At 42.3% G+C, this 13,223-nt stretch overlaps 2 protein-coding genes across 5 annotated transcripts in view; both read left to right on the top strand.

Moving 5' to 3' along the window:
- cica (capicua transcriptional repressor a) overlaps positions 1–8,056 on the top strand; it is a 37,147-nt gene extending 29,091 nt beyond the window's left edge. For 3 of the 4 annotated variants that reach the window (XM_034891860.1, XM_034891857.1, XM_034891858.1), the window contains exons 16-23: positions 325–640; positions 941–1,122; positions 1,674–1,816; positions 2,425–2,487; positions 2,578–2,729; positions 3,098–3,232; positions 3,983–4,108; positions 4,711–8,056. In XM_034891860.1, coding sequence (XP_034747751.1) covers positions 325–640; positions 941–1,122; positions 1,674–1,816; positions 2,425–2,487; positions 2,578–2,729; positions 3,098–3,232; positions 3,983–4,108; positions 4,711–4,982 — 1,389 coding nt within the window. In that variant the 3' untranslated portion in view covers positions 4,983–8,056. The remainder of the gene's footprint in view (positions 1–324; positions 641–940; positions 1,123–1,673; positions 1,817–2,424; positions 2,488–2,577; positions 2,730–3,097; positions 3,233–3,982; positions 4,109–4,710) is intronic. The other variant, XM_034891859.1, reaches the window with a different exon arrangement.
- Positions 8,057–9,114: 1,058 nt separating this feature from the next.
- The window catches only part of LOC117956671 (glycogen synthase kinase-3 beta-like), an 18,075-nt gene continuing 13,966 nt past the window's right edge, over positions 9,115–13,223 (top strand). The window contains exon 1 of the mRNA XM_034891868.1: positions 9,115–9,477. Within this exon, the coding sequence (XP_034747759.1) occupies positions 9,303–9,477 (175 nt within the window). The 5' untranslated portion in view covers positions 9,115–9,302. The remainder of the gene's footprint in view (positions 9,478–13,223) is intronic.

Raw genomic sequence — 13,223 nt, 5'->3', positions numbered from 1 at the left:
GGTGCCACTCCTTTCAGCTAAGAACAGGAAACTGAGACTACAATTTGCACAAGCTCATCGAAATTGGACAATAGAAGCCACTACAAGCCACTGCCACTACAACATGAACATAGAGTAAACACTGGTGTTGTACCACAGACGTAAAACAGATTATATTCTTTGACTATGGGGAAGTGCAAGTTTAGCAGTACTTAGCTTGGGAAAACTGAATTTAGGGCTTAGTAGCTAGATTTTGTGAGGAAGGTCTAAAATTTAATTGATACTGGTCTTAAAAAAAAACATATTTTGTTTACTGACGTTCTTGCATTGCTTCTTGTCCATCAGGTACTAACTGCCATCTACCCCGCACCAACCGTTACTCTGCCTACTGGCGTGGTCTCTGTAACAACCTGTGACGCTGTGCCGCCTGCAATGGCCGCTCCAGTCCAGGACCCGAGGAACCCTCCCTCTCCGTCTGCAATGGGGGTGCAGGGTTCAGCGGGTACAACCCCTCAGCCTAACGAAGCGGGGGAGGTGGAGCTTAAAGTGGAGGTGAAGAAGGAGATTCTGACGGATGGTCAGACTGAGGAAGGAGGGCAGGGGTGGTTGAACTGTGCTGCCAGCTCCTCATTGGCCACCTGTATGATTAATGTCACTGAAGGTAATGCATCACTGGTTTTGTGTGGTTTGTTTTTTTAGTGTGGGTTTCTCTCTGTTAGTGTAAGTTATTATTTAGTTTATTATTTAGTGTGTGGAGCCGGACAAAGAATCAAAACATAATATTGGCATCAACATGAACCCATTCTTCAACTGTATTGGCTATCATTGGTCTTCACTTTCAAATTGTTATGGGTGTGTGAAACTGAGGATACAGGACTAAGACTGTAAGACTAGTAAGATAAGTAAGGATAGATACAGTATTGTTTAAATCAAAGTCTGAAATTATCTTTATCTGTTCCAGTTAAAAAAGAGGAGGACGGCGGTCTGTACATCAAAGAAGAAAACCCCAGAGATGGATACAGCAGAGAGAAAGGAAGCGACACGGACAGAGAGCAAGAGAGGGGGAACAAGGAGAACAGTGAAAGAAAGGGAGGCAGAGAGACACACAGAGAGGACCACAGCATGGGCGACAGCAGCAAAGAGGTGAGTGAACGTATCTGCTTCATTCATTCATTTCTTTGGTTAAGGATCTTTAGAGGCATGTTGAAACAGTTTTAAGTCAGATTTTTGTGTCTCTCCTTCTCTAAAAGCTTATCGAAGGAAGTCAGGGAAAGGCCTTGAATTTTACAAATGCACAACTTTAAAGGAATACACTAGAATTTATTCTCCTTCTTTTTACAGACTTTCATTACTAAACATCTGGTGGTTGTCAACAGTTTTTCTCCACAGAAAACCAGACGGTTCACTTTTCTGAGCTGGAAACAATATTACAGGAGACATGCAACAATTCTCCATATCCTGATGTACAAAGATATCTTGAAGGAAAAAATTGATGAAAAATAATTATTATTATTATAATAATCAGAAAAAACAATAACAACCTTTCTTTCCAATTATTTCAACACAGTTCACATTTGACAACTTTGACTCTGACTACAGAAAACAACGGGAGGTTAAGAATCAAACGGCAGGGCTGCGATGGGACCCCTGTTTTCACCATTCTTCTTCTCTCAACTCTCTCGCTCTCTTCCCAGGCTGGACCTCGCACCCCTCCTCCACCACCCTCAGGTTTGGACCCCCCTCCCCCTCCTCCTGCGGAAAGAGAGCCCCCCTCTTCCTCAAAGAAGACCAAGTTCAGACCCCCACCACTCAAAAAGACACCTGACTCTCTCGAAAAGTAAGTGGGACAATAATAGAAGCACTAGAAAGGCACAAATCATTAGTTGAGGGAATTTCTCGTTAGTTCTGTCACTTTTTTTGTTAATTCAAATATATCTGAGTGGGTTTGGTGTCTAAAGGATTTGCAAAGTGCCATTAAATGGCTAAGTAAAATTTAAATTGAATGCAAGACGTTATGTGTTCTGCAAGACAAGCGTTTATTTAAGTCTGGAGCCCTCCTTGCTGATCAGACTGAAGTTATGGCTCTTGCAGAATCAGTGCCAAAGCAAAATAAAACAAGTCTGCCTGGTCCTTCTGGCTCTCTAGTCATTTTAAGACAAGGTTCTCAATATTTTAACAGTTTACATGTTCTCAAGCTGAGAGAGCTCATATAACTGGAGCTTGTCTTCTGTAATTATAGCCTGAAGCAGCTTGAAGAGGAGATCCAGTGCCCTGGACAGAACTCCATTTGTCGATTTCATTTAACACTGATTTTCACACATTGTGGCATCTAGTTCTGCTTCTAGTTTGTGACCAAACCTCCAGCTTCATAAAATGATGGTGGAAACTCATTGTTTACGGGATGTGAGTGGGCAGAGTGCTCACCCTTTTATTTTCTCTATTTAGACAGCAGGAGAGTGGCGGGGAAGCCACAGAGAAGAGAAAGCCCTGGCAGAACTCAGCCCTAAGGCATGAGAAATGTGCATCCTTCCCTATATATTTAAACCACCGGATTACTGGACTGGGGACTGACGTGACCACTGTGTTCTCTGTGTGCAGGGTCTTGTCGGAGACGTACTTTGAGGAGCGTTTTGCTGAGCTTCCAGAGTTTAACCCAGAGGATGTCCTTCCTTCGCCCACTCTGCAGAGTCTGGCCACCTCACCAAGAGCCATTCTAGGAAGCTACCGCAGGAAGAGACGTAACTCCTCCGGTGAGATGCAGAGAGATACCAACTTAAGTGATATATAACAAATATAGTCAAATAAATTACATTTTTGTTATTATGATATCTTCTTTGGAAAGGTTTTGTCTCATTACAGTTCATTTATGCCTCTTCTATCTGATATGCACCTCCATTTTTCTCCATGTTGTTTTTACCTGCTTGTTTCTGATTCCTCCTTTTTTCTTTGGCTCCTTCATCTGTATCACCCCATTGTCCTCTACAAATCACCCATGCATTTCATTACTCCCTACCCCTTTACCCTGTCCTCTCTCCCTAAGTGTCCTTTTTTCTTAATACTCTGTTATCCCCCTTTTCTAATATTTCCCTGTTTCATCCTTCATATTTCGTGTGTCCAGAGCTGGAGCTGACAGCAGAAGAGCCAAGCTCCCCGAGGAGGAAGACCCGCTGTCTCTCCAGCTGCAGCTCGGAGCCCAACACCCCTAAGAGCGCCGCCAAGTGTGAGGGAGAAATCTTCACCTTCGACAAAGCAGGTACATCCTATACTGTGCTCCTGCAACAGAGGAAGCTGCAGTCCCGGGACCGTTTTTCCACGACCATAGTCACTGAACCAAACTGGCAAACTGAGCAATTGTTAACACTTTAGTCAGCTGCCGGATTTCACTCTTTTCGGCCGGATGCCCTTTACCTTCCGCTTTCTTTTAAACTCCGGTCGATTTATGAGGACTATGGTTAAATGATCCTCTGCAGAGTAAATCCAGACAGCTAGCTAGACCATCTGTCCATTCAGAGTTTTTTGTTGCACAACTAAAACAACCTTTGAACATACACGTTCCACCAAACAAGTTCCTTCCTTATGCTATTTAGCTTGGGCACTGTGGCTCTGCCCGGTGCTTAGCACCATCCATGACTATTGTGATTGGCTTAAAGAAATGCCACTAAACCAGAGCACGGTTTACTTCCACCCTGGAAGTAAAACCTTCCTTTGTAGCTCTGTGGAAGAAGGCGAGACTAGCAGCTTGCCAGCTATGAAGGGTTAAGGTTAGGGTTAGATAAAAAAAGAAAGGGTTTGGTTTAGGCTTATGGCTTGTTACTTATAAGGTGAGTCACATCGTCATGTATAATGAAGATGCGACTCACATCTACCCGAAAGATATTGCAGTTCTGAAACGGCCGCTTCCTCTATTGCAGGGTCATGCTTCTCGGTAGATCAGTTGCAGCAGCTGCAGAACTGCTCCAAAAGGAGTATTAAAATAGACAAAATGATCTCCTCGTTCAAGCAGGTACAGAAGGAGAGGATCTGCTTGGAGATTTGGACCGGGTCCCCTACTCGTCTCTGCGTAGAACTCTGGATCAGCGGCGGGCCCTGGTCATGCAGCTGTTTCAGGAACATGGCTTCTTTCCCTCAGGTAAACCCCTTATAGATAGAACACAATGCCGCAGTTAGACAACCAAAATGGAGATTCAATAATTTGACTTTTATTGAACCGCACAGGCAAACCTTACATATGCTCCCTCAATACAGCTAAAATAGTATTACTCATAAAAATCATTAAAATGTGAATGAATTTATTCAGTAAATCAACTTCACATTTATAAAATACTTAAAAAAACAACAACTCTCAATTCAATAGAATTTCAAAACTCCCATTTAAGTACTTTGCAGGTTAAAATGAGAAGATTATCCACAATAATTCACACCTTTGTAATATTTCACAATATGATACAAATATGAGTGAAAAATATACACGGAATTTGGGTGGGTTGACAGGGTTCTTTGTAGCTGTATCGCCCTTTTCCCCTCCTCCGTTTATTTTGTTAAACTGAGCTACAACTGTGGTCCTACTATGTGACCCAAAATTCTCAAAAAATACAAAGAACTGTGCACACAATTGGTAGAAATGTCAAAAATACCATGCAGGATAAATAGTAGTTCTTGATATCATACAGTTTGTATAACAACTGCTCTATTTCTTATTCCCTGTTTTCACTCCGCCATTCCCCTCTCCAGCTCAAGCCACTGCTGCCTTCCAGGCACGCTACTCGGACACGTTCCCCACCAAGGTGTGTCTGCAGCTGAAGATCCGCGAAGTCCGACAGAAGATCATGCAGACGGCCACGCCCGGAACCTTCGAGCCTGGAGTGTTAGGTGGGTTGGCTGAAGCCAACCCCGCCCCGTCCCACAGCTCCTCTTTCAATCAATCAGCCCGGGAGGACGGAGGGTTGGAGCAGCAAGGAGACAAAGGCCGGAGCCCTGAGGAGCCAAAAAGCGAAGGATCATAAGCTGGAGAGGAAAAAAGGAAAAGAAGAGAGAGATGATTCCCGCAGAATGTTCTTGTATGTGTTGAACCAGTACTGTGAATAGCTCCAGAGGATCTGTTCTACTGGCACTAATTTCCACCAGACCTGGGCAGAAATACATAAAAATATGGTCCTAAATATTCAAACTACTCAAGGTGCGCTTGATTCATCTAAATAGACTATCAAAACAAGCCTCAAAAGTGGACGACTCACTTTCAAGTCCAGATGAGTCAAGTGCTTCTTGTAGTATTGTGTTCCCTTTTTTTCCAAGTATCCCAAATATTTTCTGTTTTCACTTTACCTAGGTCTGCTCTCAGCACATTTGTACAGTAGTTTGTAGTTTAACACACAAACTATGTGGCACACATTCAATAGCTCTCTGGCACACACACATACACACACACACACACACACACACACACACATACACTCATACACAAAAACCCTGGTGCATATGTAATCTCCAGCATGCACACGATCCTACAATAAACACACTCACACACACACACACACACACACTCACACACACACACTCACTCACTCACTCTCATACTCTTACCAAATCAGACTGTTACTCATGACACACAAAGGCACTTTGTCACTTATTGTGCAGATGCAGTTTGCTGTTGCCAGCCAGCCGGCCCTCGGATGCCATTGACTTGACCTCCTTCTTGCCCTTCCACTCCTCAGCACAGTGGTCGGGACACAAACACAACCCCAGTGACCTCCACTGATATTCCACAGCCCCTCGATGCTGCAAGACAGACAGCACACAGACGCACACGTAGACAGACACACACAGACACACACACACACACACAAACACACACACAAACACACACATTTACAGTACATGCACACACGGAGTACATGGACACATCTGTGCAGTGTGAGCACTCGTACATACACATAGTCAACCCTGCTCTGACCAAGCCATTGGCCTGCACAGTTTTAAGTGATTGTAGTGAGAAGAGAAACTGAAAGCATGACATCAATTCGCTCCTGAGAAACAAAAAGAAGGCAGGAGTTGGGATGTAGTGTGACCAATCTTTGCACCTTCAGTTATTGCCATTATGAAAGACTAAGTCCTCATTGGCGGGAGCTGATTATATTTGTCTGTATGTCTGTTGGGGTCCTGTCCCCAAAACCTGTGCGAACAGGCACCTTAAAGAGATTATGTTAAGAGACTATTGCTTATGAGGCTTTGAAGAATCAATGTTAACTTCGACACTGACCTGCTCCCGACAGAGCACAGAGAAAAGGCAGGAGAAGAACCTGGATGATGCTCATTGGATGGAAGATTCATATTCCAACTATAGGAAGACAGATAATAATAGTGAATAAGGACAACAACATGACAAGCTTACCAACAGAGAGAAAAAGTAGAATTTTAACCAAACTTCTCTGAATCTCCCAGTGGATATAATGTTGCTTTCTCTTGTTATCGTTGCCGTGGAAATAACCAGTTTTACTGTGGCCTGTTTTTCTCTTGTGGCTCTATTGTGTTTCTTCTCCAACGTAAAAAAAAATCACAAAAAAATAACTCTGGACAAAAAAGGGGACAAAATCAGTCTGTGCCCCCCACCTCCCCCCCCCCCCACCCCCACACTCTTAATTGTACTTGGGGGGGGTTCTCTCGCTTTCGCCCCCCCCCATTCCCTCCTCTTCGATTTCTCACCAGACACAGAAGTGGGGGAGCAGGGGCGTTTGTCGTTTTGTAAAAACGTTGAAATCAGGTGTTTGCACAATTTGTGCGGCCCTTCTTGCCGCAAGTTAAATCAGGAAAGTATTGTTTTTAGAGATTGTTTTAGTAGAAAAAAATAATAACCTTGTTCCGTATGTTATCAACCACCTTAATCCTCCCCCTTGTCCTCCCTGCTTTTCTTTTAACTCATATCTCCTCACTCCTTTCCTCCCTTCTTTACCTTCCTCCTCACCCTCCTCCTCGACCCCTCAAGTGTTGTTAGAAAGTGCCCTTAAGCACTGGTCCCGGGTCAAGCGCTATGTAGCTCAGGATGGTTTTGGTTAGTTCAGGGAAAGCAGATCCTAGACCAGCCCTAGAGGGCAGTCTCTGGAGCCCTCCCCTTTTCCCTCTCTTCTCGACACTTTATCCCTTTCCGTCAAATGGTGCAATAGGACATATATTTTTTTGGAAATGGGTGGGTTATTTTGTTTTCGGGGAAAGGCTCTGTGCCATAGGTATAAACCCAGTGCAGTCATTGAGAGGAATAAGCTGTTGTGATACTGTCTTTAACTATGGTATAAAACAAAACAAAAAAGAATTACACAATTATTGTTATTGTTGAAGAGATAGAGAGTATAACTTACTAAAAGTCAAAGACAATTTTTGAATAGCACTTTTTGGCTCTTTGCTTCCTTGGTGAAGAGTGGGGGTAGTTATTATTATGAGTATCTCTTTTATTTCTCTGTATACAGTTGGATGTGTGAAAAAATATATATACCCGTATTTCCATATATGTGCATTTAGGTCTGTGTATGGGTGTGTGTGTATGTTTTGGCACATGCAGGTAGTGTGTAAACACAACCAACCTCTTGTTCTTTCTCCACGCAGCAACATTATCAATAGTATATTTTTCATTGTATTCTACATTCTATATTCTACTCTAGAGACCGTATTTTTATAGTCACCATGACTATTTCGTCCGCCATCTTGACTGTTATCAAACCCAGTTGATTTAAGATATATATGAAATATATATTTAGGATATACAATACATAAATATACAGTATATGAAAACACAGGTAATCAAGGACTACCAACTCACATCTCTTTGGGGTTAGGGCTGTAAAGTGTCCATCTGCATGCATGTGCAATTGCATGCACATGTGCACACACCCACAGACATATGTGCATACACACACATGTATGCGTGTACACTGTATGATTGTGCTTAAAAATAAACTGTCCTTACTTTGGAGAAGGAATTTTAGGATGAGCGAGGTGAGTGTTATCTCATAAGCAGGCATGTTGACCATGTGCAATATTTCTAAACAACAAAAAACTAAATATTGAAAATATTAAAGATCTAACACAATGTATTATGTCCTTGAATTTATTTACATCCTTGAATTTTTCCAGTGTATGCCTTATTTATCAATCAACATACAGAATGTGTCAAATGACTACCTGATTTATTGAAATCTCTACTTTGACTTTGCTCTCTCCAAAATAGCAGCGGACACAAGAAACAATAGCTGATGCAAATTAATCCTCACTCTAACAAATTTGGCAGGATCTACAGATGAAGCCAGCCTAACCCACCAGGCAAGTCTCAAAAATCCCTGAAAAAAATAGTCCGTACTTCCCCAGCTGACCTCTATCAAGCATGTCGGTGTTTTTTTTACATTAATATGCGTTTCCCCCAGCCTGCCTATGGTCCTCCAGGGGCTAGAATTGGCGATAGGTGTAAACCAAGCCCTGGGTATCCTGCTCTGCCTTTGAGAAAATGAAAGCTCAGATGGGCCGATCTGGAATCTTGCCCCTTATGAGGTCATAAGGGGTAAGATTACAGCCCCTATCTCTGCTTTGCCTGCCCAGAGAATTTGGCCCACCCATGAGAAAGAAAGAGACATCCTGGCTTTCAAACGAGCAAAGCTGCAGTTGGTTAAGGCCACACCCCCAGCCTCCACCTTAATAAGATTACAGAAAAAAACCTTCATTCACAGCAAATCTAGTTGGAGATTTAAACAATACCACAATGCTGAACCTCCCAAGTCTCAATCATGGCTTTTCTTCCCATTTGCATTATTATTGTTGCTTTAATTATAATTTTTCAAGCAGTAGAAGTGCTAATTGGCAGATTTCAAAATGAGGTTACTAAATACTTCATGGGCCAGCTACACTAAAATGTAATGTAAAAAAATAACCTCTACTTTTAAAATTTGCAAAATTTGAAACTAATAGGCTAAATGTATCGATTTAACTGAGATTTATTTTCTGAATACTAAAATGTTTAGCCTTTTTATTTTATTTTACTATTAACTATGGTTGTTGCTCTTTCTGTTAAGTCATTTTAAATGTGTAGTTGTTTTGTTTTCAAAAAGACTGTGCAGCAAACCTAGACGACAGCTACTTCGAACTTCAACTCCCATGTGGCATTGCGAGCGGTCTGTTTCTAGGTGTCTAGCAAGTAACAGCTATCATCAGCCCAGACAGCCGGCGGCAACGGGAGCGGTATTTCTTGGTGTGTCTTTCCACGATTATTTGCTGCCGGGTTTTCATAATTAATAGTCGCTTGGCTGAAAATAGTGAAAACACAACCCTGACCCCTGCACAGAGATATGAGCGGCAGCGGGCGGCCCAGGACCAGCTCGTTTGCTGAGCCGCCAGGTGTTCCAGGAACTGCCGCTGCGTCCACCGGATCAGCCGCTGCCGTGGGGAGCAGCACAGGAAAGTCCGGGGTCCCGCAGGCCTCCGGCAGCAGCTCGTCGGGATGCTCGAACCTTAAACTGGCCAGTAAGTTCTAATTAGGAGTTGTCGGAGTCTGTCTATCCAGTACTTAATATTCTGTGCTTTCACCTCAAAAACAACTGCCAGTGTTATGTGTATCAAACCGCTAAAAAGTCATAATTGCCCCCGTGTAGTGATAACCAACTTGCTAGCATGCTAACTAGCTAGCCTGCTAACGTTAGCCACTTGTTTTGTGTGCTACTAGCTAACGTTAGTTTCCGTCCGACCGATGGATGTATCCAGCCTTACTGATGTCAAACTAAGCAGCTGGCTCGTCATTACTATAACCCATATGCCTATATATATATATATATATATATATATATATATATATATATATATATATATATATATATATATATTATATAATAGTATATAATCAAATTCTGATTAACAAATGGTAAATTACAAGCTGGGTTTTTGAATGATTCCACTGTGGTCAGTGTGAGTGAGTAGTAAAACAGGGCTCTCTTGTTCTTTGGGGCCAACATAGACCCAAATACCCGAGCTTGGGTGTTGCAGTCAGGGTTCTTTTTTTGAGTGTCGTTGAGAGTGCGGTATTGGCTATCAGCCTGGCTTGCCTGGAGATGGGTCAGGGCGGAAAGTTGCCTTTTCACCAAGGTCACCTGTGGGGCAAAACCTTAGCAGCAGGTGGCCAACGCCTGGAGGATGCAAGTGATGCATATCCAGCACAACAGCTTGATTTTCTGCAAGGCTGCCAGTAGTAGGTTATCCACGGTCCGATATGGAGTTATAGTATGCCTCTTTATCGTGTTATCGTGTGTGTGTGTGTGTGTGTGTGTGTGTGTGTGTGTGAGTGAGAGAGAGGTCATCTCCAGTTCAAAGCAGTGTAACCCTTGTTCTGTAACTCTCCTTAAAGCCTCCAATGTTGCCTTCAGCTGGTAAAGATACCTTTTTTGGATGATTGGTGGATACATTGTCAGGTTTGGGAGACTTGGGGCTATTTTAAGAGACAGGATTAACCCAGTTAGCCAGATATTTGTGAGAGACAATGCTGTGATTTTACATTTTGAATTAATGGTTTAATTAAACTTGGACATGGAGTATTAAGGATGCTGTCTAGTCTAAAATCTAGTCTTTTGCTACATCTTGTTTTTGCTTTTGTTGTATCGTGTTACTTCTATTCTGAAAGTGAAATTTAGAGAGCAAACACAGAAAAATAACTTTTTTTGGTTACACAATCTGAGCTTAAACAAAAAGATAAGACTACTGATCAGCCACTTTATGGCCAAGATTAGCAGGTACATTTAGTAATGTTTGTTACCCAACTGCTTACTTGTTGAAGTAGTTGGTAGCAATGGGTAGACCCAGTAGATAAACAGTGTCTGATACTCCATAACAACTGGTGCAAATGTCTAAAGGAGAAACTGACACGCCCAGACATGAATCATCAGTGATAGATTGAAGAGATGGCACTGTACTGGAAAGACACTTATGGCGTTTTTCCATTAATGCTACCTGCTTGACTCGGCCGCGGTGCCCCATCGTCCTTTTTCCATTGCAGATTAGTACTGCCTCATGCATGAGGCGAGCGTGGTTGGTTATTATATCCATAGGAAACTGCCGCGACCCAACACACACACACACATACACACACACACACACACACACACACACACACACACACACACACACACACACACACACACGGAACGTTGAAGATGTGTTGCTTTTGATTCTCAGCATGTGGATGTTGCCACAGCCAGAAGACAAATTAGTTTAAAAAGAAGCTGGTGAAACTATTACTAACACTGCAGGTTTGTTCTGGACACCCTTCCATAGAAATAACTAATTATAAATTGGCCAGGGTGTGAAATGCATTAAATAAGGCCCTATTTTTGCTTTGACACAGTTACAGCTATCACAGGGTTAACATTGCATTGTGAAGTTTGGTGTCTATTGATTCGTCTTCTAATTGGCTAAAAAGGTAGGAGGCTCTCGTAACATGCCGGTTAAACTGGCCCGAGCAAATGTTGATCCCCCCATGATTCCCGATTAGCTCATATAAGGTCTCTTTGGAATCCATAGACCTCAGAGAATACAGTGACACCCGCATCGAGCATGTAGATGCCTCGGGTGAGGAGGGAGACTCGATTTGAAGTCCGGAAATGAAAACGGTTTAACTTTTTTCTCTTGAAATTCAGCCAGAAACTTCCTGATTGTGAGGCTAACAGCTCGTTTTGGATACAACGGCGAGGTGTGAAAAAAAAGTAAAATTGTAGAAAGATTTGTTGATTTTTTTAAATCAATGGCAGCATAAAAAAGGGCCCTGATATCTCTGGCTTTACTGACTGATGCATCAGCAAGAGAAATGTAAGAGGAGAAGCAACATGGACAGTTGGCATAACATATCCTTTAACCATCTGTCCTACTTTTAACCTGCAGCCCCCTATGAGTGTTTATTCGTGAACCTAGTCATCAACAGAACCCAGTGACCCGGTCGGGCTGCTGGCCTCACACTTTCAGCTGTAACAGATATTGTCAGCGTGCCAATTGGATGACCACCACACTTTTATGGCTCAGGACAGTTTACTATGTGGGCCTTTATATGGACGTACAAGAACACCTGGGGGCTGTTTTACAAAAGCAGAATTTATAAATCTAGGCTGACCGATAAGGCGAGGCTCGACCTAGTCTAATCTGTGCATCCTGACTTGGTGCGTTTCACAAAGACCAAGCCAGGCTGAGGAGGAGTGACTAGGTTGAGCCAGGCTGAAGTAATTCGGACAGAAGGGCATTATCGCCTCTGTCGGTACATGATCCGTCCTGCCTACACGATCCGTTCTGCGCATGCGCAAGATGTATACGCATGCGCAGATGCTAATTTTGTTTTACGAGTCTTCACGACACTGCACGATCCGTCCTGCACATGGGCAAGATTTGTTACAAAAATCCTTGATTATGCGGCACATTTTCTTTAAAAATTCAATAGAATATGTGGGATATTTATGGGATGAAATTGCGGGCACTTGGAACAACTGCGGTTTAAGGAAAAAAGGAATGTGTTTTTCTTGTTGTGCAATTGCGTCCCTTCATAACATTACCATGGCAACAGGGGAAATGGCTGCCTAGTGTAAAGTAAACGCAACATTTTTCAACTTACTGTTAAGATATTTGTGACTTTAAGCAACAAAAATCATGCAAGCCCCGCATTATTTTGCATGGAAATCTGCAATTTTGTGCAGCAAAATAAATTGCCCCCCGCGTAAAAATGCGTACTTTGGCTGATTTCAAACAAGTGCATGTTAATGTAACGTGTAACAATAAAATGAAACATGATTTGAGGCTTGTTAATGTGGTGCTGGCCTATTCTTTTTACTGGCCTGGGCCCTGTATTTGTCTTGCAAATGTTTTATTTTTTATTTTTTTAAATGCTTTGACTTTCCCTCAGTCAAAAAGAATTCCCATTCCACATGTAATCAAATGTTAATGTAACAACTCCTTTATATTTTTGGATTGGCCACCACGTAAACACTTCGTAATTCATAGCCTGGCGTAAACAATAATTAAAAAATAAAAAATAAATTTTAAAAAAGATTACATGTTGATCACTTAATAATAATGTCACCTATGACTGGTACACAGATATCAGTACACAGTTTTGGATCAGTGACAAGTGTTGATTTAACCTTCCTCTGGTGTTAGCTTTCTGTTGCCATCTGAAGTGTTAGCGGGTCATTTTGGACCCGTGTATTAAATTAGCCATAAAATACCCTAAAAACAATCTTTTA

The sequence above is a fragment of the Etheostoma cragini genome, chromosome 14 (genome assembly GCF_013103735.1).
Source record: "Etheostoma cragini isolate CJK2018 chromosome 14, CSU_Ecrag_1.0, whole genome shotgun sequence".
Classification (NCBI taxonomy): domain Eukaryota; kingdom Metazoa; phylum Chordata; class Actinopteri; order Perciformes; family Percidae; genus Etheostoma; species Etheostoma cragini.
The sequence above is the reverse complement of the archived record's forward strand: the minus strand, read 5'-3'. Positions and strand labels throughout refer to the sequence as shown.